General features: G+C 50.4%; 10 protein-coding genes across 10 annotated transcripts; 6 read left to right on the top strand and 4 right to left on the bottom strand.

Annotated features, from left to right (window-relative positions):
• Window positions 1–1114: 1114 nt before the first annotated feature.
• On the top strand, window positions 1115–1852 carry PMZ80_005273 (uncharacterized protein; the record flags this gene model as incomplete). Its single annotated transcript, XM_064873693.1, has 1 exon — window positions 1115–1852. One exon carries the CDS (start codon window positions 1115–1117, stop codon window positions 1850–1852), a length of 738 nt encoding a protein of 245 aa, XP_064730797.1.
• A 2127-nt stretch (window positions 1853–3979) lies between these two features.
• Window positions 3980–4567, bottom strand: PMZ80_005272 (uncharacterized protein; the record flags this gene model as incomplete). The annotated part of the gene is made up of 1 exon (XM_064873692.1): window positions 3980–4567. The coding sequence occupies one exon, from the start codon at window positions 4565–4567 to the stop codon at window positions 3980–3982; it is 588 nt and encodes a 195-aa protein (XP_064730796.1).
• Window positions 4568–5361: 794 nt separating this feature from the next.
• PMZ80_005271 (uncharacterized protein) lies at window positions 5362–6104 on the bottom strand (the record flags this gene model as incomplete). Its single annotated transcript, XM_064873691.1, has 2 exons — window positions 5362–5761; window positions 5935–6104. 2 exons carry the CDS (start codon window positions 6102–6104, stop codon window positions 5362–5364), a joined length of 570 nt encoding a protein of 189 aa, XP_064730795.1.
• A 500-nt stretch (window positions 6105–6604) lies between these two features.
• PMZ80_005270 (uncharacterized protein) lies at window positions 6605–8023 on the bottom strand (the record flags this gene model as incomplete). Its single annotated transcript, XM_064873690.1, has 2 exons — window positions 6605–7252; window positions 7301–8023. 2 exons carry the CDS (start codon window positions 8021–8023, stop codon window positions 6605–6607), a joined length of 1371 nt encoding a protein of 456 aa, XP_064730794.1.
• Window positions 8024–8759: 736 nt separating this feature from the next.
• OPY2 (overproduction-induced pheromone-resistant) lies at window positions 8760–9584 on the bottom strand (the record flags this gene model as incomplete). The annotated part of the gene is made up of 1 exon (XM_064873689.1): window positions 8760–9584. The coding sequence occupies one exon, from the start codon at window positions 9582–9584 to the stop codon at window positions 8760–8762; it is 825 nt and encodes a 274-aa protein (XP_064730793.1).
• A 3148-nt stretch (window positions 9585–12732) lies between these two features.
• On the top strand, window positions 12733–16796 carry CHS3_1 (Chitin synthase, class 3; the record flags this gene model as incomplete). Its single annotated transcript, XM_064873688.1, has 6 exons — window positions 12733–12780; window positions 12835–15324; window positions 15375–15410; window positions 16100–16247; window positions 16299–16588; window positions 16641–16796. 6 exons carry the CDS (start codon window positions 12733–12735, stop codon window positions 16794–16796), a joined length of 3168 nt encoding a protein of 1055 aa, XP_064730792.1.
• A 587-nt stretch (window positions 16797–17383) lies between these two features.
• ILV5 (Bifunctional acetohydroxyacid reductoisomerase) lies at window positions 17384–18785 on the top strand (the record flags this gene model as incomplete). The annotated part of the gene is made up of 5 exons (XM_064873687.1): window positions 17384–17591; window positions 17638–17669; window positions 17719–17997; window positions 18044–18711; window positions 18761–18785. The coding sequence occupies 5 exons, from the start codon at window positions 17384–17386 to the stop codon at window positions 18783–18785; spliced, it is 1212 nt and encodes a 403-aa protein (XP_064730791.1).
• Window positions 18786–19416: 631 nt separating this feature from the next.
• PMZ80_005266 (uncharacterized protein) lies at window positions 19417–20754 on the top strand (the record flags this gene model as incomplete). The annotated part of the gene is made up of 1 exon (XM_064873686.1): window positions 19417–20754. One exon carries the CDS (start codon window positions 19417–19419, stop codon window positions 20752–20754), a length of 1338 nt encoding a protein of 445 aa, XP_064730790.1.
• Window positions 20755–21447: 693 nt separating this feature from the next.
• Window positions 21448–22833, top strand: PMZ80_005265 (uncharacterized protein; the record flags this gene model as incomplete). The annotated part of the gene is made up of 1 exon (XM_064873685.1): window positions 21448–22833. One exon carries the CDS (start codon window positions 21448–21450, stop codon window positions 22831–22833), a length of 1386 nt encoding a protein of 461 aa, XP_064730789.1.
• Window positions 22834–24818: 1985 nt separating this feature from the next.
• TMED10 (Transmembrane emp24 domain-containing protein 10) lies at window positions 24819–25586 on the top strand (the record flags this gene model as incomplete). The annotated part of the gene is made up of 1 exon (XM_064873684.1): window positions 24819–25586. The coding sequence occupies one exon, from the start codon at window positions 24819–24821 to the stop codon at window positions 25584–25586; it is 768 nt and encodes a 255-aa protein (XP_064730788.1).
• Window positions 25587–25880: the final 294 nt, after the last annotated feature.

Genomic DNA, 25880 nt, shown 5'->3' with positions numbered 1-25880 from the left:
TGATGTGGCGGACCTTCAACTTCAAGGCAGCAAACTGCGAGCATGCACATCTGGTCGAGACTGCTGAGTCTATGGAGCGTCATCCTCATAGAAAGCACTCGGTCGTCTCGCCGTGAAGCACTTGTAGAGATGGTCCATATGCGACAACTCTAGGGGGATCTATTCTCTCGACCATGTTAACGCTTGTTTGCCGGGGCTTTTGCTGCATGATGCTCATCGAAGCTTGTTGCATGGTAGCTGAAGCAATAATACTGTAGAGGAGTGTGAGCGAAGACAGCCTTAAAGTAAGCTAGACTAGACCAGGGATTGTTGTCAAACACAGCAAACATTTGTGAGCCGACCGATCCGACGTCGGCGAGGGTTGAGAACTGCTGTTTGAGATTGGTGTTTGGCGCTGTCTAGTTAGTAGCAACGATAGACCGCGTCCTTCGCCTGATTATGTTATCTGTGCCAGTACTAGCTTCTGCTGCGGCGGTTGCAACAGTCCCGAGCTCCATCCCACTCTGCCGCAACGAACCTGGAATCGAAACGTGCCTCATTCATCCCCACTGTCAAGAGAGGAGAGAAGTCGAGAAGCTCCCGGTCAAAAGCTGGGATGCGAGTGGACAGAGGTCCATGGGACCGACATAAGGGCCAACGCCTTATCTGCTAGCAAGTGCTGATCTGAAATATACTGCTCCGGTTCGATGAGCCTCGATATACTAACCTTTCAACTCCTACTAAGGCCTGTCCCACATACAGCAATATACGAGGGCGAGTTTGAGGAGGTAACAAAAAGCAGAGGCCAGGCGGTCAAGGTCTGTAGAGCGCTTGCGCTGTCAAGGTCCCTCTTCATATGTTCGTAACTCGACCTTACTCTCGCCTCACTTCACTATTGCTTCACCTACTGTCGTGCAAAGTGTTTTGAGCATTGCCCGCTCGAAAATACTGGCTCATGCTTGATCATACTTGCTAGGTATAGACAGATGTCACTCCTTTCCCAGCATATTCTTTCGGAAGTCCCCCTATACAGGCCACTTTTGCCAATCTTTGACCCGCAGCCTAGATTGCGCGATCGTCTGCCTGAGAATCCCTGACGATTGGTATACAGAAACTGCGAGAAACGTAATCCGAAATGTCAGAACGAAACACCTTGGACAACAACACCTCTCAGATACTTCACGACTATGCCTCGCCGAACGTCAAACTTCTTGTTGGTCGCAAAAAGGTCGAATTCAACGTCCAAGAGAATGTTCTCAGCAAGGTCACTCACTTCCAGAAGTGCTTGAACCTTGGCTTCAAGGAGGCGTCTACCAAGACCATCGAGCTCTTAGACGATGATCAAGAAGGTATCGCGCAGCTCCTTCATTGGGTCTATACAGGGCCTATGTCCGATATACCTTGTGATAAAACGAGCGTCAACCGCAGTCAAGCCGAAGTCCAAAGGAGCATGAGCCTGGTCCAGAGCTACGTAGTCGCCGACAACTACAGCGTCGAAGGGCTTACGAACCGAATAGTGGACATTTTCATCACATATTTCGGCGGCCACTTTCCGATCCCATCCTTGATTACTACACTCACCGAAGCTGGTTTAGAGACCTGCAGGCTGCGCCAGTTCTTTGTTCACCATCTTGCTAGAGCCATTGCTGATGCCAGAAGTGGATGTGCAAGGTGGCAAGACTACATCGATCGCGACACTGATTGGGAGGCTAATATCAAGAATCTGGCCCCGGACGACGTGCTAGACGTTCTCAAGCAATGTGCCGATCTGGCCCGGGCGCGAAAACCACTACCACGCTATCACCACTGTGATTGGCACATACACGAGACGACCCAGCCATGCAACCAGAAGAAGACGGCCAATAAGGGCTGAGGGGACTTGCTTGATCATGAATGGTCAAAGATTGTGTGCCAGGAGCAATATAGCCACGTTCGATGATGTTGCGAGCAAAGATACGCCCAGGGCGAAGACATCGCAAGGCTTACTACCGCGATGTGAGGCGATTGCTATTATGGGAAGGCAATGAACACCATGGAGCTTGGTAGAAGAGCTGTGAAGATATCTCAATAACACAATTCGTCAAGGTGTATATGCACCTTTGTTATCGTGTATGTCTTCGTTCGCTCGTATACACACGTAGACCGAAATTTCATGAGAGCTGCACGGTAGCTGACAGATGCCCAAGAAGGGCAGTCAATCAAACCGTTGCCCACCGCACGAGATCCATCGCCTCCACCTGCTGGCTCAAATTCTCATTCACCCGAGCAGCCGCCGTTCTCCTGAGCGCAATAGGTGGCTGAATCTTGACGTTTCCCGGATTCCATCCTTGCCATAGTATCCAGCCATGGCTTCTTGCTTGAAACGGTGTATCTCCAGATTTAACCCAACGTCTTGTCACTGCCTGTTATTGTCAACTCCATAGCTCTCGTCCTAGCACTTTAATACGTCTTTAAAGGACACACTTGTACCGCGGACAGCTCGTGCCCATGCATATCGATGAAGAAGCTTATTCGTGAAGGATCTTCCATTCACCCCAAAACATCTGACACCACTTCTGGCACTTTGCTCAGCTGATTGCCGATATTGATGTTCACTGGGTCCTTGAGTAGCTACTGAGCCTGTTCAAGAGTAAGCTGCGAAGCCTGCTTTCAGTGTCATGTATTATGATTTCAACATGGTTCTCCAATACAATTGTCCTGCCGAAACCGCCTCTGCGCGCGCACCCCCTTCGATAGCTGCATACTTATCGTGTGTTCGGCCCACTTCTTCGCGAACCGTGTCCTTGTACTGAGTATGATGTTGCTTCAGCTTGACCTCCCAGATCAAAAGCATACGTTATATGGCGAATTTTGCAAGACCAGTAGAACCCAAACCATACTAGACATGGACTTCGAGAGTAAGCCTCGGTAACGGTGCAAGCTGCTGACAGCAGAGCGGAACTGGCAGTGGTTCGTGAATCCGCCTTGTGACTCCATCGTGAAGGATGCGCTAGTCCTGGGAGAAAAGTTGAACATTCGAGACTGAGTCAGGTCTGGAAGCTTGAAGTGTATAAATGACGAAGAGCGGAACGGTCTGCCACAAGCCCTGTCGGCTTGAGGGTATAGACGCGGTATGGAGAGGTGATATTGTCGATCATAACCATACGGGAAAGGGTGCAAAATGACGGCAAAGCGGAAGCCTGCTGTCTGGCTTCATGACTTGTTGTCCTTTCTCTCGTAGCGCTGGTTTCGAGAGGAAGTGTATGTCGGCAAAGAGCAGCAGGAAGAAGGGACCAGCGATCAGGTGTTGGTAGCTTCGAGATATTGTACGCGCGCTTGTGCGTGTATTGGCAGGGAAGAAAAGAGTGCAGAAGGTCGCCAAGCGGAACTCCAGGCCATGAGTCTACCATACAGATAGAGAGGATACGTGGATAAGATGGGCGTGTCAATATACCCGAATGTTAGGCGTGCTCCTTGCGCACTGAGAGCGCAATGGCTGAAGTATAAATACACCCTGACTAAACCAAGGCTTGAACATAGATCGATCTGCCTATCAGGCAATATCAGGCTTCCAGTAGATATCACTGCGCAGCTTCCCCAGCTCTGCTGAGCATCTCGCCCAGAGCAGTTCCTCACAATCATCATAGTCTCCGTCAGGCTGCAAGCATTTCTGACGATCGTGCCAACCGAGTCGCTTTCTTTCGTCTCCAGACACGCCCTTAGGAACCACTTGTCCGTTTTCAGCCTCATCGCATCTCTCAGTGCCATCTCCATGATCATGGAACTTGCATCTGTCGCGATACAGGCTCACATGGTGAGGTGGCGTCTTGATCCTGTCCGCAATGAAACGCTGCAGCCTCTGCGAAATGATCTGCTTCACTTCCGGAAGGTCGGCTAGTATTTCCTCAGTCATGCTGGCTGCAGTGCTGGACAGTGTAGCGACTTCTTCATGTGTGGGTGGTTTCGGTCTTCTGTATATCTGCGCTCTTGCTTTCGAACGCGCTGTACTCGCCACTGCCCATCATTCGCTGCTCAACATTGCGAGATTGTTGCTGTTGTCCCACCTGAACTCTGGACATATCTCACCGATTGCCTGCTCTTCGAGTTCAAGAGGCATCCGAGGGTATCGTTGATGATGGTTGAAGCGGAGCTGTCTCTCCATGCTGACGGCAATATCGTCAATAGCGTAGCGAGCGAGATTACACATGATGGCTTCGTGGTCTGTCATAATGGTCAGAGCCTGGACGGCATCGGAACTATTTCCCTCGTGATCCTTTGACCAGCGATTGACGATCTCGGTTTTGAGATCTGATATCATGAGTCGATCAGCGAGGATGTAGAGCTTCGTCAGGTCGGATATGGTGGTATTTTGCCCAGTGACAATCTTGTCTTCGAAAAGCCACACAAGCAGGCGTTGCATGATATCCTTGTCGCTCCACTCCCTAATTCTGATTACTCCTTCTTGTTCCTCTTTGAACCCATTCTGCAAATAAGCCCTGGCAAATGGTATTTTGTCGCACAGCAAGTCTTTGTAAACAATGAAGCGGGCGCCAATATCTTCGAGGACGATGGTGACGGTAGAGCTGAAGTCAACAGAGTACAGGTCCATCTCGATTATGTTCAGATTGTAGGTCGTTATGTTGATGTAAATTTGTATCCAAGTAGATCAGATCGATAGATGCTGAGGGAGAAGACGTTGGCTACGCTGCAAGTTTTTGGTGGAGACCCAAGCTTGGCAGCAGCAGGCAGATACGAGAAGTGAAGTGAAGATGAGATGACAGATTCGAGGAGCATAATCCTCTAAGAGATCAGCAATGTAATGACCGCTGATGTGTTGCATGAAGTTTGAAAGCGGCCAGTGAGACACAACAAGCATGACAGGGAGCTGCTAAGCTCTGGCCTGATTTTCATGGAAATCTGTCAACATCAACATCTGAATTGTGTTTGCTGCATCGTTACCAGGCCACAGAGCTCGTGGTCGATGATGTAGGAAAAATGTAGGCTGGTGGAGCTGTGCTCTTGCTTCGGCCTTCCGCCTTCGGCGTCCTCGACCGCGCGTGGCTACGCCCGAGGGGTTGTATCAGAGTAGGAGGTTGAAGAAGTATTGCATATGCCGCTCACGGTCAACCTGACAATCCTGTCGGATTTCTTCGCCTACCTGCTACCTCTCGTGCCTCCATGGCGTATGATTCAGTCATTCATGTTATCATGTCTCATGGTCTCATAACCTCATCCTACCTCTTCATGCCGGCGCCTCCATACCCCTCCTGAACACTCTTCCAAATTGCTCAACACCAACTCTCTCCCCTTTGATCTCAGCCCTCGCCTCATTCTCACTATTACTCGGGATCATAACCTTGTTGCCGGACACCGACCACCCACAGGCAGTCTGCACAAACTTGCTCAGACTCTCCCCCTCAGATCCAACCACGCACTCAGCACCTGCAGGTCAACCTCTCTGAAGGCCTTGCCAACTTCACCAGCTATTCTGATTCTGATCAGATCCTCGAAACCGGCGACGTCAGAGTACAGGTCTGCGTAGACATCATCTGAGTCCAATGTGCTCCAGAAAACATCGTACTGCGCTGACTCGAGCAGAGTCGACAGCCGTGTGAGTTTCTGGATTGATTCTGTGAGTTCGGTTGTGGGGATGGCTGCGCCGCTGGCGTTTCCGAAGGGAATCGTTGACGGAGGGAGAAGAGCGAGGGCGAGACTAAAGGCAGGGGACGGGAAGACTGTAAGGGACTTGACGAGGATGTTGGTTATCGTTTCGGGGTGAATCAGATGTGGATTGAACTGGTATCTGAGCTTGTCAGTAAGGTGCCTCTAACAATACGCTGTAAAGGTTGGTGTAGATATTGTCTTTCAGATAGAGCTAATAATCAATCTTTCATGGGGTTTCAGGTAATAGGAAACGTGTTAAGAATGAATTCTTGCATCATGTTGACTGCTGTATCGAGCGCATAATGAACGTACAATTTGAGGAGTGCTAGACAAGCGTAGCTATCGAAGAACTTCTCTTCGCATTGCTGGTTAACGTATTCTTGGAACACTGTTGTGGTTTCTGGGTTGTATCTATCGAGGCCGTTGAGGATGGTTTCGATGCTTGCTGGCCGCTCGGGGCACTTATCGAAGGAGTATGGCATTTTCAGTTCTTATATGTAACGGGTAAGAAGCGGAAGACAGAGTCGCGCAGAGTGAGGTTGGTGTTTGATGTAGACTTTGCGGGTTGAGTTGCGCACCTCAAAGCGTTAGAATCGCACTCCAGGAAATATTTCGTGTGTGACTGTCTCGCCCAATCAGACCTGGGATTTCAGCCCCACATTCAGTTCATCCCTCCCCCGTAGTGATTTCCTCAACTGAACTCTTCTTCCCTTCTACCTTCAGCTATGCCGCTTTAGTAATGGAATCATCTCCTCTCCATCATGGGCTATGTGTCCGCCATACTTTGTGGTCGAACGTGTTTGGGCGCGTATTGGCAAGCCCGTTCAATCATTCTGACATTAAAGATGCTATTTGCTAGGATGTGTATCGTACTACCGCAGAGCCCGTACTCAACCTTACGCCATCAAAGGAACCACGCGCCGCCCGAGTCCAGCTGTTCCGCAGCGTCCAAAGACGCCTCCGATCCGCCAAGAACCCTCAATCACTGCCTAACTCTGTCCTTCTCAAGTTGCTGTCTCTCCCTCTCATGACCGCAGAAGAACGCCGATAGCTGGCCCATGATCCCCAGGTGAGCCTCTCCAGCAACGTGTGTGACGTGGTCTTTCAGCTCGTCTGGTAGCATGAACACCTTCCACACATTTGGCGGAACCCCTTCGAAGGCCTTCTCGAAGCGCTCGGGCATGTTTTTCTTCTCCATGAATGGAGCATCAGTCACTTTGCGGATGTAGATCGCCGAGATCCAGCCAGGGTACTTCTTGTACGATTCTGCGTATGTCTCGGGGTCCATCTGTGTTGAGTCACCGATGCAGATGAACTTGCGATGGGGCAGCCAATCATGTATCTTGTCGATCCTGCTGGTCTTGTACTCCTTCGTCCCCTGGGTCAACGTACTAAACAACCCACCGAGTGTCATCCATGAAGCGTCACGAAGAATAATCGTACCTAGTGGGAAGTAGTCTTGAATGAACTTCCGGAGGAACGGGTAGAGGTTATACGGCGAGGCGGAAAGGTAGAACCAGGCAGGTTTCTGCAACTGCTCGTCGAGGATCTTATAGAAGTCTGGCATGTGACTGGTATATTGTGGTGGTTCCGTGAAGGTCGTACGAAGGATACCTATTGGATCGGGTGTCTATAGCTGTGGATCAGTATTGAGAATGGCGAACTCAGAAATACATACCTGAGTGATTTTGATAGTGTCATCAATATCGCTGATGATACCCCAGCCTTCTGGTGCAGCGAGGTGAGTCACTGCTTCCGCTTGTGGCAAACCAGAAACACTCGAGTCTGATTTGATGTGGTTGACCTCGCCATTCTTCTGACTGTGCGCTCCAACTTCAAAAACTTGACTGCTGATACCGCTAGTATTGGATGGACCCAGCTTACGCTTGTGCGGCTTGTGACTCTGAGACTCGACAACTATTGGCAGGGTGCGTGCGGGCGCCACAGCATCGATGAACGGCTTGAGTCGTTCCGCGATGAGAGCCTTCGTTTCTGCTTGGTGCCCAGGCTCTCCATCCAGACCAATCGTATCGGCAATAGCGGCTACGGCGGCTGTCAGGTCCCCCCTCCCATGTTGAAAGAAACAAGCCACCACTTCTGCTCTCCAGGTGGACATCGCGCTCGACTTGAAAGCCGTGTTGTCCAGGATCCATACTTCGTTTTGGCCAGCGCTTGCATTCTTGAGAAATGGATTCTTGTTGCCCAGCCAGCCCAGCAACCCTTCTATAACTGCGCCTGGCATCTTAATGGCGGCTGTTGGGCTTACAGAGGAAACCCCTGCTTTGGTAAGTTTTGCAAACAGCTGGGTTTCCAACTGAAGAAACTCTGCATCTTTGCGGCCTTCAGACTCTAAGGGATCCTCCGCGAAGTTCTGTTTCGCGGCCTCTAGGAAGGATGCCATATTCGCAAGTGACCTCGAACGATTTTCAGGTCTTCTGGAAGCGGTACTGTGACTGTGAGAATGAGGCAGACAATGACAATGATGCACGAAGATCAGGACAGCAGCGCGCAAATGATACAGTAGGATGACAAGTTGATTTGCTCAAGTGATGTGTCGTACTGAGGACAAGAGTATTTGACAAGAGACGGGAAGCACGTTGAGATCGCAAGTGGTTAGGCAGGAACGCGCGCACCGCTCCTGCTCAAAGGGAAAGGTCCGTCAGAAGACATCGTTCGCTCGTGTTGGCATTGAATAACAGCAGCATCGGACCTGCAGTAGCTCGTGTTTTTGATCATTTCGAAGGAGGGAAAGAGCGTATGACAGTGAAGAACGGGCGTAGGTGGTGCATGAGCCATGTCTTGTGACGTGGTTCCCGAAGCTCGAGTTGCTGCCGCCAAGCAAATGATCTTCAGATGAACCTGTTCTCCTTCCGCGCGAGACCTGGACCAGGCAAACTAAGGTTGAGATTGGACGCAGTACAATGAGATACTCGTAGACGCGCATTGGTTACGGACTGGAAAGAGGGCAAATATCATGGTCACAACTCCTCACGGGAGATTTGATACATAAGATCCAACATGCCATGTCCTGCAAGATCGCCAGGGTATCTACAAAATGGGCGCGGGATGGCTCTTCATGGCACGCTCGCTGCAAGCCTCAAATTCTACAAATGCCATTAGGAGTCTTCTCGGACATATCATGGCGCGCTACTCGGCAGCTCATGTATGTCGGAAAAAGGACCGGAGTCTTGCCTTTGGGCTCCTGGTCGTCCTCCTCGTCCATCTGCCGAGGCATTTTTGATCGCGTCCTCAATCATAGCAGTTAGACCACCACTATCTGGCCTTGGTGATGGGCCCGGACGTCCTAGAGGTCCTTCAGCTGGGAGTACGGCACTTACGCCAGAAGCGCTTGCACCTCCCAAACTCATATCAGACTGCTTGGTCCTGAGCGCCGAAAGTGGAGACATTGAGGAGTCTTGAATTTCTGTACCTGGCGATACGACTGCTTCCTTTTCCTCGAACACTGGACCGCTTCCCGGTGTATTGGCTGTGGCTGCCGATTTTGTCGAGTTGGCCCTTGCCAGGTTGCCGAGAGTCGGAACCCGTTGATTTGATGAAGTTTTCTTGACCTCGATAGGCCTGGCTGTAACGTTACGCGCAACAATAGAGCTGTTGTTGATGGTGACAGGCTTGACCATCTGAGTTCCAACTTGACCACCCTGGGTGAGTGGCGACGATCGCGCTGGTGTAGCTGCCGATGCCATACTTGAGCCCGAGGAACCATTCTGCTTCACGCTGACCATGTTCGCCTGTGCACGGAAGGCATGTTGGGCTGGGACAGGAGGCACAACCGCGTTCTCGTAGTAAACTGTTGTAGCAGAACTTGCTCGAGCTAGACTCGGAGCCAGACTAATTCGTGGATCGATGGATGTATCTGACCAGGTTGAGTTCCGCAGGTCATCGGCCATGAAAAAATGCGTGTCTGGTTGAGGCGTTGTGTTTGCTGTGCTGGCACCTGACATGTTTGGCATCGGTGGTACACCAGGCGACACAGGTGGCGAGCGACCAGTAACTCCAGGGATGTAAGCAATCTGTATAACGTTTGACGCTCTTGTAAGGACGGTCGATGCGATTGAATGGGTTCTGCTTCCGTTGCGAGCCAGGTTGGACTGATCCCTTTTCTCTGGAGGATCCCATGTATCCTTACGCTTCTTGGCTCGTAGACAAAAATACCATAAGCAGAACACACCAACCAATATCACTGCCAGACCACCTATCACCCCACCAACAATAGGACCGATGGGAGTTGAGCTTTTTGGTTCATTCACTTGTCCCGCAAACTGGTTTGCCTTTACGCACACCGTAGATGCACAAGCATCGCATGATGCTGGTATCAACGAACATGATTCTCCATTTGAGCAGCTAGGGCAGCTAGGTGTGGTATTAGGGCATTCGACACATCGTCGGAGTAGTGTATTTAGAACGTCCCGAGCTGCAAACACGTTCTTAGCATCGATAGTCGCCGAACGAGACCGGAAATGCCTACCATTCAGTGCCATTGCTGGCATTCAGTACGCCAATAGATTTTCGCTGCAGGTGAAATAGTTCTTCAACGTTTGGCGGTAGAATGCTCAGTCCTTTGAGTCCCTTATTCGCTTCTCGGACGGGTTTTCGCGCTTAGTTTCTTATGTCGGCGTAGCTGATACAAGTTCGAATGTAACAATGATGTTGTGCTTGCCGGCTAACTATTCAAACAGTTCAAGGAATGGTCGTGGGAGTCGTGATCGTGCGCAGCATAAGCGGAAGGTCCCGGTACTTTTCGAGTGATATCGTGAAGGAAAGTCGTGATCAGCGATCAAAGCACACGTCAAGTGCGAGTCGAAGAATAATAAAACGAGCGAGCGGATATGTTGGGATGTCGATGTGGTGCGAAGTGTTGCTGTCAATTCATGCAAGTCAAGCTGGTGTTGAAGGAGGTGCAGGTTCGAGAAGTATGAGACGGCAACCAGAAGCGGAGTCGTGCAGTGTCAAGAGGCCCGACCAGGCATGATTTGGTGGGAAACGAAATTGAAGGGGCTAAGGGCAACTGCGGGTGTTTGGCGATCATGGCATGGCATCGAGCCCCAGGAAGGATTTTAGCGGCCGTTAGACCTGAGAATCGGACCAAGCAGATTATGCGCTGGGCACAAGCTTCGGAGACAGGACTGCGATCCTTGTCCGCAGATCACTACCACGCTGCGTTGTGAAGCATTTCACCTTCTCCTGAGATAAATACTGGTCGATGCCGTTCCTCGAATTATCAGCCAAATCTACTTTCGACATCTGTGGAAATGATATCGATAAAGATGTTGACAGCGCATGAGCCGACCGTGGCCTTCTTGCGAGCATCGAACGGCTCAGCCGCAGATTGCCTCTTATCGAAAAGGATTTATCGAAATGATAGTTAAGTGCCCCAAGTGACCTGATTTCAGTCCCGAGACAAGTGTGCCTTCTAGTCTGACATACTCTATCCGAAGGCACTGTGAGGTCTGCTGTGTATGTGAACATTCGAAGTGTTCTGCCTCTTCGACACTTCCTTCCCCAAGGAACGTCCAGAAGGGAAAGGTGGGACTGTATCCGTTAGCCCTGCACAACCGAGCACGTTGTCTGTGGCATAGGGCTTGCTAATCCAGCTGACGTTGAGACGTAATTTGGCTGTCGTGTGACGCCTTGCTGAAAGTTTGACCTGCTCGTGTAGCCTTTAAAAGACTACTCAGTCTTGTGTCTGTGCAACTCAAGTGACACCATGTGGCTGTTGGTAGTACAGTACAAGCGCTGCAGATCTGCATGTGGTCAGCTTGCAATATGACTTGCAGTCAGTGTGAGCGCTGTGGTTCTCGACAGCGACGTGGCGTGGGTGAAGCTCTTCTGAGTTAAAACAATTGAAGCAGTTTCAGTCAGCAATGGCAGGTCATCTTGATGGACTGCGTTTTCTTGCGCCACAGAAATGCGAGTCGACATGGCACGGCGCGGATAATAATGCTATTTTTGGCTCGGCCTCCAAGAGCTGAAGAGGTCGATTCGACTCTGTACTGAGAACTGCTACCACCGAACAAATGTTTGTTGCATCAAACGGAACGTGGTGAATGGGAGTGTCTTCATGTTTGATAAGAGCGTTGTGGTTATTGTAGCTCTGTGTGGGATGGCCGGCGGCCGCCAATTCAGATGTCCAGGGAGGGTGTTCCTCGCTCCTGTCTTGAAAAATAATCACATCGAACAAAGAATCAGAGCTTCTTACGCCGCACGTATCGATCTTTCCTTATTATCGAGAGACGGATCATAATGTACCTCGGGCTTGCGCATCTTTGATCTGGTAGTCATCGCAAAGCCGAACTGCTACGGCTTTTTGAGGCGTACAATATGTCTGACAAGGCCAACAACACTTGTCTAGTAAGCGGTGGCCGGAAGCTATTCTTGGCCCAAGTTCTTGCATGCCAGTGGGACTTTGCCATAGCAAGAGAGTCCTGCTCTGCTCATGGCGAAAAACAGGCAAGAGCACCAGAATAAAACAGTTTACTTGGTAGATCGTCAGGGAGGCGCTTTCATAAATCTGCGGCTGTGCTGCGCTCAAGAGAAAGAGAAGAAGCAGTTGATTGGCTGACTGCGCTCACTCGATGGGCCATTGGGAACGGCTTTGAGTAGTCTCACCCAGCCTAGTCAAGCTAGTGTCTCGCAAAGCTGGAGCTTGAGAGGCTGAAGCCGACCTTTCACGCGAAGCTATTCGAAAAGTCTCTACTAAGGACCCTGAGACCTGAAACGCTGCCAGACGGTGCTGCTTGCAAGTCACGATATCCATCTCCTGCTTACAGTGCATGGCTCTTTTACTTGTGCCCTTTTCATTTTCATATCCCCCTGCTATACATCGCAAGTCTTGCAGTCGACGACTTCATAACTGTCATCGAGCGCTCTTTGCAAACAAAGAGTAGCGTCGATCGCCCACTCTTTCTTTCGAGTTGAGCCTTTTGTCACCTCCGCATTCCTCAGTAGACTAAAGTCTGCTGCGAAACTTAGGTGGTTAATCATCTTACATTCTTTCAATCCCGGCCGTGGGTATACGAGAAACAAACATTAAGGTTCTCTCTCTAATACTGAGCACGATCACCGGATACCCGACCATCTGTGGCCAGCAAAATGGCGTACAACCAGCAGGGTGGCTACCCTATACAAGATCAACCTACCGTAAGGAGCAGGTCGAAACCAGAGAACGTATCAACCACTAACGATCATTTTCAGGGCTACGGTCGACCACACGTCGATGATGATGATGCTGAGCGGTCTTTGATCGCTGGTCAGACCTACCCAGGTCACTACGACGACCATTCTAGAAACCTCACTCAGAACGACTCCTCGTACAATCTTCAAGAATCATACATGCATGAACCAAAAGGAGCAGACGTCTCCTACAACAATGCGCCTGACCCATACGCGGGCGGGTTCCCGCAGGGTGGCGCATCCCCCAATCCTTACGTTCGCAGTGATTCAACTGAGGCTTGGAGAGCAAGACAGAACCAGGGCCAGATCAAGCGTTACGCGACAAGAAAAGTCAAGCTTGTTCAGGGCAGCGTGTTGAGCATCGATTACCCGGTCCCTTCTGCCATTCAGAATGCTATACAGCCCAAGTACAGACAGGACCTCGAGGGTGGCAGCGAGGAATTCACACACATGCGCTACACAGCCGCTACCTGCGACCCTGACGATTTCACTCTGAAGAATGGATACAATCTAAGACCAGCGATGTATAACAGACACACTGAGCTCTTGATTGCCATCACATACTACAACGAAGACAAGGTCTTGACTGCCAGAACACTCCACGGTGTTATGCAAAATATCCGTGATATCGTCAACCTCAAGAAGACTGAATTCTGGAACAAGGGTGGTCCTGCCTGGCAAAAGATCGTGGTCTGCTTGGTCTTTGACGGCATCGATCCTTGCGACAAAGAAACTCTCGATCTTCTTGCCACGGTGGGCATTTACCAGGACGGTGTCATGAAGAAGGATGTTGACGGCAAAGATACTGTTGTACACATCTTCGAATACACCACACAATTGTCTGTTACGCCTAACCAGCAGCTCATTCGACCTACGAACAACGATGCGACCGATCTCCCTCCTGTCCAGATGATCTTCTGCTTGAAGCAGAAGAATAGTAAGAAAATCAACTCGCACAGATGGCTCTTCAACGGTTTCGGCCGAATCTTGAATCCAGAAGTCTGCATTCTTTTGGACGCAGGCACAAAGCCCGGTCCAAGATCACTCCTTGCGCTTTGGGAATCCTTCTATAACGACAAAGACCTCGGTGGCTCTTGCGGTGAAATCCATGCTATGTTGGGTCATGGTTGGAAGAAACTGCTTAATCCTTTGGTTGCAGCACAGAATTTCGAATACAAGATTTCCAACATTCTCGATAAGCCATTGGAATCTTCCTTCGGGTACGTTTCTGTGCTTCCTGGTGCTTTCTCAGCGTACAGATTCCGAGCTATCATGGGTCGACCTCTGGAACAATACTTCCACGGTGACCACACCCTCTCGGCCCGACTCGGTAAGAAGGGTATTGAGGGCATGAACATCTTCAAGAAGAACATGTTCTTGGCCGAAGATCGTATCTTGTGTTTCGAGTTAGTGGCTAAAGCTGGGTCCAAATGGCATTTAACCTACGTCAAGGCGTCCAAGGGTGAGACTGATGTGCCGGAAGGTGCAGCAGAATTCATTGGACAGCGACGACGATGGTTGAATGGTTCCTTCGCTGCTACGCTATATTCCCTGATGCACTTTGGGCGAATGTACAAGTCCGGACACAACATCATACGCATGTTCTTCCTCCACATTCAAATGGTCTACAACATCATCACAGTTCTGATGTCTTGGTTTGCTCTGGCCTCTTACTGGCTCACTACCAAGGTCATTATGGATCTAGTTGGTCAACCTGACGGTCAACCGGTTGACGAGAATAATAAGAAGCTGACCGCTTTTCCCTTCGGTGACTCGGTTACTCCAATCGTCAACACGATCTTGCAGTACGGTTATCTGGGCTTTCTCCTGCTGCAGTTCATTCTGGCTCTTGGTAATCGACCCAAGGGCTCAAGGATTGCTTACATGATCTCCTTTGTGGTATTCGGTATCATCCAGGCCTATGTCATTGTCGATGCATTCTACCTGGTCTATCGAGGGTTCACTAGCGGTCAGGGTGTCGTGCTCAACCAAGGCGCCGAAGAATTCTTCACGTCATTCTTCTCTGGTGGCGGTGCAGGTATCATCATCATCGCCTTGTCCGCTACTTTCGGTCTTTACTACGTGGCATCATTCTTGTACCTTGACCCATGGCATATGTTCACGTCCTTCTTACAATACCTGGCCCTCATGCCCTCATTCATCAACATCCTGATGATCTACGCCTTCTCCAACTGGCACGATGTCTCATGGGGTACGAAGGGATCAGACAAGGCGGACGTTCTACCATCAGCGCAGACAAAGAAGGACGACAAGGGGAAGACGGCGGTCATCGAAGAAATCGACAAGCCGCAAGCTGATATTGATGCGCAATTCGAGGCTACCGTTCGACGGGCACTCTCCCCATACAATCCTCCCGTAGAGAAAGATGAGAAAAATCTGGAAGACTCGTATCGAAACTTCAGAACTCGACTAGTTTCGACTTGGATCTTCACCAACGCACTTTTGGCAGCCGGTATCACATCTGAAGGCCTGTCGACATTTGGTTTCACAGTAAGTCCGCTTTATCTGCATGCTTGAAGGGTCTTGCTAACATTGCCTAGTCTACTGCCACGCAACGATCGAGCAACTTCTTCGCCGTACTTTTGTATGTCACTGCTGCATTGTCGCTCATACGATTTTTTGGTTGTCTTTGGTTCTTGGGTAAGACAGGTCTACTTTGCTGCTTCGCTAGGAGATAAGCGGTCGAGATTTGAGAGACACTTTTGTTACAAACGATCATGTGAGGCGAGTATTTGGCTCAGGGTTTCGAGTAATACGAAGCAACGAAAAGTCATGTTGGAGTCTACGTAGATGGCCAGCTTGCTGAAATAGAGCCGGAACGGAAAATTCGTTTTATGTATCAGCATTCCGAATTTTGTATGCGTACAGACCAGGGTCATGGCTATCATGCTTGACCTCGATGCTGATGATCCTTGACGCGCTCTACTCGTGTCTGCACTCAAAGCATGTGTTGAGCAGACTGTGCCTGCTGTGTCTCCAATCTCGCAGTCCGAGTCGGTGAAAGGAGGATGAGGCAAATTTCAGGCTGAAACTGCACTTTTGGTCCTCAACGCTACTGGAGTGAAGTGATGCATCATGTCGAATCACCGCCGCCGCGCCCATGCATCGCGTGCCTGACCCGCACCCATCTCGGCCCAAACCCATTAATTCATCCATTCTCTTTGATTACGACTACCAAACAGCGTGCCATTCGTTCCAATCGACCACTGCCCGACTCGTAGTCTACTCATACATCCAGACCACCTTGCGCTATACCTCTGTCTAGATCTCTCGAAGTCCTCGCCTAAAAGGCCAACCCGCCAGAATGTTGAAAGTATGGAGCATGAAGCAGAAGCAGCAGCAGGATGCGCAAGCACAAGGAGACGGGCAGAAGAAGAAGAAAGTTACAGCTGCTCAGTTGAGGATACAGAAAGGTATGGGAGCACCTAGACACTGCCACCCGCCACGATGCTGACAGTTCATAGATCTCAGTGAACTATCGTTAGGCGCAACAATGCGCACCGACTTCCCCAACCCAGATGACATCCTCAACTTTACTCTTACGATCGAGCCAGACGAGGGCATGTACAAGGGCGGCTCTTTCAAGTTTACGTTTGCCATATCGAACAACTACCCTCATGACCCGCCGAAGGTGAAATGCACGCAGAAACTCTATCATCCGAACATCGACCTTGAGGGTAATGTGTGCTTGAACATTCTGAGGGAAGACTGGAAGCCGGTGTTGGCGCTGAATGCTGTTGTAGTGGGGATGCAGGTATGTCAAGACGAGAAGTCAAAACTGAGGATGGCGTGCTAACATTATGCAGTTTCTTTTCCTCGAACCCAACGCGTCAGATCCACTAAACAAAGAGGCAGCCGAAGACCTGAGGACAAACCGGGAGAACTTCAGGCGGAACGTCAAGACGAGTATGACTGGAGGCTCGGTGAAGGGCATCACTTATGACCGAGTCTTGATGAAATAAGACCAAATAATGGCCAGATGATTGGGCATTCTATTGAGCGTTATGGGAGCACGACATACTCATGATTGATGGATAGCATTTGTTCTTTAGCGATCTCTCACGATACCACGACTCGATGTTTGAAGAGGTCGCGGAAGATGGTATAGGTAGAGCCGGGCTGGTTGGTCTGAGGACTGGTATAGAACAATTACATGCCAGTTTCTTCTGCTCTGGGAGTTTTCACGACGGTATCGGGACGACACTGACAGCGTATTTGTCTCGTTCGGTGTGAAGATGCTCTATAACATTCCTTTCACGAAATCATCATCCGAAGATCTCTCACATGCCTGTTTTCTAAAAGCACTACAAATGATTCTGGATACGTCGATTGGCCGATAATCGGAGGCGCCAAGAAACGAGGCTGGTCTCCCGCATCGGCGAGTCCTGGCAGACCAACCAGCGCTGCAGGGCCCGTGCACCGTAAGCTCACATCTGGAAGTCGCGACCAAAAAATTCCCCAGATTCTGCGACTGCTGTTTGACTCACCGTTAGACCATCCTACATTCCAAATATTCCTGTCCTCTTTTCAAGCTCTAGTATACTGCATCATGGCCTCCAAATCATTTGCACGAACAGCTCTCCGAGCTTCCAAGCAAAAAGTAGCAGCTCCAGCTGTACCCAAGCGCAGCTTCGTCTCCGCACCAGCAAGCAGACCAGTTGTTTCGAGGTCAACAAAAGCTATTGCTACTCCAATTCAGCAACAGAGTCGAGGTGTTAAGACAATTGACTTTGCTGGCCACAAGGAGCAAGTATTTGGTTTGTGTTCCGAAGCTTTCCGAGGACAATTGCTGACTGGGAATAGAGCGATCGGACTGGCCACGAGAGAAGCTTCATGTGAATACCACAGCATGTAAATCGCTATACTTTAGCTAATCCAAGGCAGGAATACTTCAAGAATGACACTCTTGCCCTCATCGGCTATGGCTCCCAAGGTCACGGTCAAGGTCTCAACCTGCGAGACAACGGTCTGAATGTGATCATCGGTGTACGAAAGAACGGCGCATCATGGAAAGAAGCACAACAAGATGGCTGGATCCCAGGTACAAACTTGTTCGATGTGGATGAGGCTATTTCGAAGGGCACCATCATCATGAACTTGCTCTCCGATGCTGCTCAATCCGAGACCTGGCCTGCTATCAAGCCACAACTCACCAAGGGAAAGGTAGGAAGAGCTGAAGGATCACACATACAATCGCTAACTCTGGCAGACCCTCTACTTCTCCCACGGTTTCTCTCCCGTCTTCAAGGACCTCACCAAAGTCGACGTTCCCACGGACATTGATGTGATCCTAGTTGCTCCCAAGGGCTCTGGCCGAACCGTCCGATCCCTCTTCCGCGAAGGCCGAGGTATCAACTCCTCTATCGCCGTCTACCAGGACGTTACTGGCAAAGCGGAAGAGAAGGCTATCGCAATGGGTGTTGCGGTCGGCTCCGGCTACCTCTACAAGACCACATTCGAGAAGGAGGTGTGGTCCGATCTCTACGGCGAGCGAGGCTGCTTGATGGGTGGTATCCACGGCATGTTCCTGGCTCAGTATGAAGTCCTCCGTGAGCGCGGCCACACCCCATCTGAGGCTTTCAACGAGACCGTTGAGGAGGCCACGCAGTCACTCTACCCATTGATCGGTGCCAACGGCATGGATTGGATGTATGCTGCTTGCTCCACTACCGCACGACGAGGTGCCATCGATTGGTCCAGCAGGTTCAAGGATTCTCTCAAGCCTGTCTTCAATGACTTGTACGACTCTGTAAAGGATGGTTCGGAGACAAAGAGATCGTTGGAGTACAACAGCCAGCCTGATTACAGAGAAAAGTACGAGAAGGAGATGCAAGAGATCAGAGATCTCGAGATCTGGAGGGCCGGAAAGGCCGTCAGGTACGTACATTTGATATCTGCAGGCGACGTTATGCTAATATTGTGACAGATCTCTTCGACCAGAGAACAACTAGAATGACCCCTTTCGACTGTCGATTTGGTGTCGTGACAAAATTGCGGGATACTGGCGGCTGATCTGAAATACCGAGATTTCGACACACATCATCTTTTGAGATACCACATGTACAGGTATGCTACAACAGTAGATGGCGTTTGGTCTACAGATGGCAAAAGTATGGTGCTGGACAATTTCATGGACAAACTCAAATATTCTGACCTATTCGGATGTGATTTCTGACCCCTTGCGTGTTCGTTCAACTCACTTCAAAGCCCAGGTTCCTCGACGTGGTCCACCACGAAGCGCAACGAATGCCAATTTCGAGCATCATTGCTGAGACGACATTGTAACCACTGTTTAGCACTGATTACTTAGCATTCTTGCGCAGACAGTATACTAGGTGCCACACCCGGCTGTCACATGTATTCTGGGCATGTCTTGGCTTCGTGGCATCGCCGCAAAGCTACCGAGGCTGTTCAATACATCAAAGTCCCCTTATCTACAATAACTTTAAACTTTCCGCTCAATTCTCAAAGTACCCTTTGAGAGGATCACCCGCCGGAAACAACACTTTTTCGCATGTTTAATTTGTCGTAACCTCGAATTCATTCGATCCTCTGCGGCCGTCCGCCATCCCATAAAATCCTATGTCTCAACCAGATACCTCAGTCGAACTCCGACCTGCTGTAACTCAAAACCAGCATCCCGAAGGTTCCGAGCCCAACGCAGGACATACCTCCTTCTCAGACCAAACCTCCGGTCTCCAAGCGACCGACCGCGGTCCCGCAGCATGGCGTCTCCTAATCGCAGCATTCGTATTCGAAGCCCTCCTCTGGGGCTTCCCTCTCTCCTTCGGCGTCTTCCAGGACTACTACTCCTACCTCCCCGAGTTCAAAGATAACCGCTACGTCTCCGTCGTCGGCACGACCGCCTCGGGCGTCTCGTATCTTGGTGCTCCCCTCGTCACACCACTGATCAGACGCTGGAGTGCATACCGGACCCAAATGATCCTCGTCGGCTGGCCGCTGTGTATCGGAGGCTTAATCGCGGGGAGTTTTGCGCGCGAACTGAGTACGCTGATATTGACGCAGGGGGTTATGTATGGCGTTGGGTTTTTGATTTTTTATTACCCTATTTTGTCGATTGTGGATGAGTTCTGGGTTCGACGGAGGGGAATGGCGTATGGGCTTTTGTGTAGTGCTAGTGGGGCGAGTGGGGCTGTTATGCCGTTGGTGTTGCAGGCGTTGTTGAGGCGGTATGGGTATGCGACTACGCTGCGGGCTGTTGCGGTTGTGCTGGTTGTGTTGACGGGGCCGTTGATTCCGTTGCTTAAGGGAAGGGTTGGACAGCAGCATGCCGTGGGTATGAGGAGTGATTGGGGGTTTCTGAGAAGCCCGCTGTTTTGGACGTATAGTGTGAGTAATTTGTTGATGGGGCTGGGCTATTTCTTCCCGAGTCTGTATTTGCCATCTTATGCGAGTTCTATTGGGCTGAGTAGCAGTAAGGGCGCGTTGTTACTTACGCTTATGAGTGTAAGTCAGGTTGCGGGGCAGCTGACGTTTGGGTATTTGTCTGATAAGAGGGTGAGTGTGAATGTGCTCATGGTTGTTGCGCTTGGTGTGAGTGCGATTGCGACGTTTGCGCTTTGGGGGGTGGGCAGGAGTCTGACGATGCTTGTGTTTTTTGCGTTGTTGTATGGGTTCTTTGGGGCGGGATATACGGCTATGTGGGCGAGGATGGTTACGAGTGTTAGTGAGGAGCCGGGGGCGAGTCAGGCTATGTTTGGGTTGTTTTGTGCTGGGAAGGGGGTGGGGAATGTGCTTGCGGGGCCGATTAGTGCGGGGTTGTTGGGGATGGGAAGGGGCGGAAGTGGTGGGTATGCGAGTGGGAGGTATATGGGTGTTGTGATCTTTACGGGGGCTTGCTTGGTCCTTAGTACGGGGAGTTTGGGGGCTGTGCATCTGAGAAGGTTGAAGTTGTGGTAGGGGTGGTGTAAGAAGGGTTGTGCGGAGGCAGCCTGCTTACTGTGTGCATTTACTCTAGCGTCTATGCACGGAGGAGTAGAGTGGTAGGATGGACCTACTGTAGCTAGGTTCTTTGCCTGTCTTATGAAGAAGAACCAATATGCTTCTTCCTGGGAAGTTTAATGACTAGCAACACAGATAGAGCGGACAGTCGATTCGCAGATCCCTTTCCGCAGATTCTGTAACGGATAATGCGTCTTACTGGTCGTACACCATAATTCATAGCGCTCAGTATTAGGTCGTTGGCCACTCTCCGTCCGAGGGTGCGGAAAGCGGCTTCGGTGGCCGGTGCACATCTCCGAACATCTTGGCAATATATACAGTGCTCATTTCCGAACACGATGTCTACGTGCCTCAGATGCTTCCTAGCATACCTTAGATACCGACGAGAAGGTAAGAGAACTAGTATACAATATGACTAATCTGAACCTCTCTGCTATCAACGATACCTGAATCGCTTTTGAGCATCTTGCAAGCATTTACGAAACAGGTAGTAGCAGATTTGAGGCAATTTATTCGAGGTTACATCGACATTTCCTTTTTATTACCTGTCGCTGTCGCACGAGTGCTGGACGAGATCTACAAGATACTTATAATCCTTGCTTTCTTCTCTATGACTGCTGGCAATATCATTTTACTCGCCCTCTCGCAACAATGGCAGACCTATCAACATGCCTCCCACTAACACCAGACTCGATTCGCCAAACCCACGCCCGGATAGAGCAGTACATCCACCGCACACCCTTGATCACATCCCGAACGATTGACAAGATCGCCTCTTCGCCAGATCCTCGTGCCTACCTCGTTGATGATCCGCCTTCGATATGGGATGACACTTCATCTCCTGCCCAAAATGGCAACGAAAAGCATGGCCAGGACGGCCTATCAGCACCAAAATGCAACATCTACTTCAAGATGGAGAACCATCAGAAGATTGGCGCCTTCAAGGCTAGAGGAGCATTCAGTGCGCTCACGCATCTTGTGTCGCCGCCTGACGCAGAACTCAGTGGTATCGGCATCGAGGAACTCCGCAAGCGTGGTGTCGCCACGCACTCTAGCGGGAATCATGCACAAGCGCTTGCTCTCGCAGCAAGCTCGTTGGGTGTGCCAGCTTGGATCGTGATGCCGACCATCAGTACGAAGAGTAAGATCTCTGGTACGAAGGGGCATAAGGGTGTCACAGTTGTGTTCTCGGGATCTACGGGGCCTGAGAGGGAGAAGGTTGTGAATGAGGTGATTGCTGAGCAGAAAGCTAAGACTGGTGGCGAAGGACCGATTTTGGTGCCGCCTTATGATCATGCTGATATTGTGCTTGGGCAGGGGACGGCTGGGTATGAGGCTGAACAGCAGTATCAGGCTATGAAGAAGACTGTGAGGATATGTAGTGGTGCTGCCGGAGACTCGAATGAAGTAGCAAATGGTGGAGCAAGAGAAAAGGAAGAGCGGTTCGATGCCGTACTCACACCTCTGGGAGGCGGCGGACTACTTAGCGGAACAGCAACATGGTTCTCCCACACACATACTTCCGGCAAGAAGACCCTTGTCTTTGGTTGCGAACCGAACTTCGAAGGCGCAAACGACGGCGAACGGGGTCTAGCATCAGACCCTCCAGAGCGAATAACGCATGTAAAGACTCTCACTATTGCTGACGGTCTACGCACCTACGTCGGTATTGTACCATGGAGCATCATCTCGGACAAGTCGAAGGTAGAGGGCGCCTTTTCCGTATCAGAAACCGAGATCAAGATGGCGTTGAAACTCATGATCGAGAGGATGAAGGTCGTGATTGAGCCGAGTAGTGCGGTGCCTCTTGCGGTCATTCTGTTTAATGAACGGTTTCGGCGATTTGTGAGTGAGAAGCAAAGCAAAGAAGCAACGGGAACAGCCTGGGATGTAGGTGTTGTTGTCAGCGGAGGCAATACGACTGTCGAAGGTCTGAGTAAGTTATTCAGTGAAGGCTGGAACAATTTTGATGCTGAAAGGCAGACTGGCGAGGTGGGGCTGGACGGGAAGAAGGTCGCCGAGGATGTTGCTGGTTAATATGTGCGCGTGAATTTATGTGTCATGCCGCATAGATTGACCGTGGTGAGAAGGTATCGTGGCACAATGCCGTCGCGGCTGCCATGGAGTGGTTCGGTCCAGGCCACGGTCACGCCTGCTTCAACACCTCGCAACGGCGTCCACATTGGGAAGCACAAGGTGCCTGGTGAGATGATGCCGGATCACACTCGACCTGTCGAATGCAGCACTAGCGAGGCTTCTCAGAGGTCATTCGGACACATCAAAGTTAACGATGACCTTCATGTGAACTGACACGACCAGTTTACTTTCACCACGTCGATATGGTTCCTTCGGTTCCACAGGCCTTGGCTGACAAGCGCCGATGCCATCACAGATCTGTGCAAGCATGTTGCACTCTGTGATAGTGTTTGTCCACTCACTACCTCATCAGCATCCCTACTTTTCGTCAAGCGATCTTGACCTCTAGGTCATTCTGGTCTTTCCTCCCACCATCTCGACACCATTTTCACACAGTACCAACCACATAGAACTGCGTAGCAACTTCCTATCTTAGCCGCATTGACCTACAACTGAATATCTGTTGACCGGATTGACGCAAGCAACGATCGACTTCAGCACAACCGTCACGATCCTCCTCGTAGATACAAGCGATCAGTTCGTGGTGCATATAGAACTCCTCTGCTCGAAGGTGCCATTTGCCAAAGGGTGTCTATAGCTAGGATTCAAAGAGTATAAGGAGAAAAGAATCACGATCAGAGAATGGAAGGATAAGGAGAGCGTGCGGTCTCTCATCTCGTGGGTCTACCAGGGCAAAGTTTGCCTACCCGCCCGTGGATCTCTCCCCTACATCGAAAGGCTCCCTCTCAGCCCATCTTGAACTGGCGAACCTTTACCTCCTCGCTGACCGGCTCATAAAATCGACGCTTAAGACCAAATTGTCAATCGTTTCGAGTATTGGTTCGACGCAAAGGGTATTTCAGTCAACACTGATGTCCTCGTTATGCTCGTCGAGAGTGGATCAGCAGGCGAGAAGCTAAGTGATTATCTCATCCATGCTGGTGGTATGGTGCTATGCAAGAAGTTGACTTTCCGGGATCAAACGGATGTAGCACGAGGAATACTGAATAAGAGTTTGAGATATGAGATGAACTTCATCATGGGGCTTTGGGAGGAAGGGCGAGGAGAAGTGGTGGCACAGAAGACTCTTACCTAGTTGAAGAGCGGAGTACACCCGACGAGTATTTGCGCTTTCCATGGACGCGACGATGAGGACGAAAAGTGTGGTACGATTAAGGCTGGACATGGTATGTGCAGTGACTTGGCCCCGGAAGATGAGGCCTCTTTTCGAAGCGGGGCCACGGGCAGGGGTACGACGAGGGACACAGTGCAGGCTACGACGAAGGCTACGGCAATGGGGTGCGACACCGCGCCTGCTAATACGAAACTTTGGGTTATTAGTACTAGCTTGGTTATCGCGGGTTACTAAGTGTCTGCGGCCACTCTATGTGCAAGCAAAGACTGATCCCTACACCTCATGATGCAGGAGGCGAAGAGTCGATACCTCGGGCGTTACACCCACGAGTGACGATGGAGGCTCCGCGATTGAACGGTAATTATCTGTCCGGCGACTCCTGGAGCGAGGAGCTCTAAATCACGACGGTATTACATATGACTGTACCAGGGCATTGAGCGATGCGGTAGAGCAAGATTGAAACCGTGTCCGCGACATTTCATACACCACTTGAACCGCTGACAATGCTAGGAGCACGATATCAGAGTCCAACATCATGGCTCGGGACACTATGCGGTTTCAATCCGCTTGTGCCTTCACAACGAACCAACCCATTCATTATACACACGTCACACACTTCACACACGTCTGCCTGGCTTGCTCCGGTCGCGTCACCACTTTTGCACAAGACCAATATCGATCTTCTGTCAATTACCAATTCGAATCTCTATCAGCTACCAAGTCCCAACCATAATCATTCACAACCGCAGCCATGGATGTCCAATCAATTGATCTACAAACCACGATTCCCATCGTTCTAGAAGACACCGGCACAATATTCAACGTTCACAAGGACTTCATCTGCGCGGCTTCACCATTTGTCAAAGGCTGTGTGCAGAAAGGCTTCAAGGAAGAAGAGGAACAAAAGGTCACAATACGAGAATGGCAGAACGAAGGAAGCTTGAAGATGTTGATCTTGTGGATCTACAGAGGGAAATCTATCCTGGGAGGTCTAGACGTCTCTGCAGCTGATACAGACAAAGCGAGGGAAGCTGCCAAACAGACGGCAGAGCTCTACGTGCTCGCCGACCGATTCGTTATGGCAGAACTCAAGAACGATATCACTGATCACTACCGCGAGCTCACACGTCTCCCATTCATACTTGAAAATGCTATCCATTACGAGGCGCTCAAGCTTTTGGCCGAACAACAATTGTACACCTGTCAGCTGGCAAGATACATTGTCCACGAGCTTGCTATTGATCTGGGAAGTATGGCAGATGACATCAAGGATGGCAACAAAATAGATATCGATACTATTGAAGAGCTGAAGGTCTTACAAGGCATCATCGACAATCAACATAGTGTTGCCTGGACCATCCTACAAGCTTTCATAGAGAACCTGAAGGCGAACAAGTTGATTGTGTATACGGGACGTTGTGATTACCATGAGCACGAGGATGGCGTCAAGCGCTGTGAGTCGCCGGGACTCAAAGCCCACATCGCGCGGCTCAACCAAGAAGGTCATGGTGATGAGTAAAACCAAGAACGCAAACGGATATTACGAAGCGATGCGCGTGCAAGACCACGAATGAGTAAGGATTTGGACCTGCTGCCAGGCATCTGCAAGACTGGAGACAAGCAAGGTCCTTGGGGATTGCATCAGCATCAGAAGAGGCGAGCTAGGTGTCAGAATGGTAGACAAAGTCCTGGTGAGAAAATTACTGAGAGAATGCCCAATGAAGGGCAAACGGGCTCGAAGGGGACCGCAGATGAGCCAGGAAGGCATGGTGAAGGCAAAGATAACAGCAGGCACGATGAAGGAAGGTCTGTA

Source organism: Knufia obscura (genome assembly GCF_036327395.1).
Source record: "Knufia obscura strain CCFEE 5817 isolate CBS 148926 chromosome Unknown scaffold_5, whole genome shotgun sequence".
NCBI classification, from domain to species: Eukaryota; Fungi; Ascomycota; class Eurotiomycetes; order Chaetothyriales; family Trichomeriaceae; genus Knufia; species Knufia obscura.
This window is presented reverse-complemented; position numbering and strand designations above follow the sequence as displayed.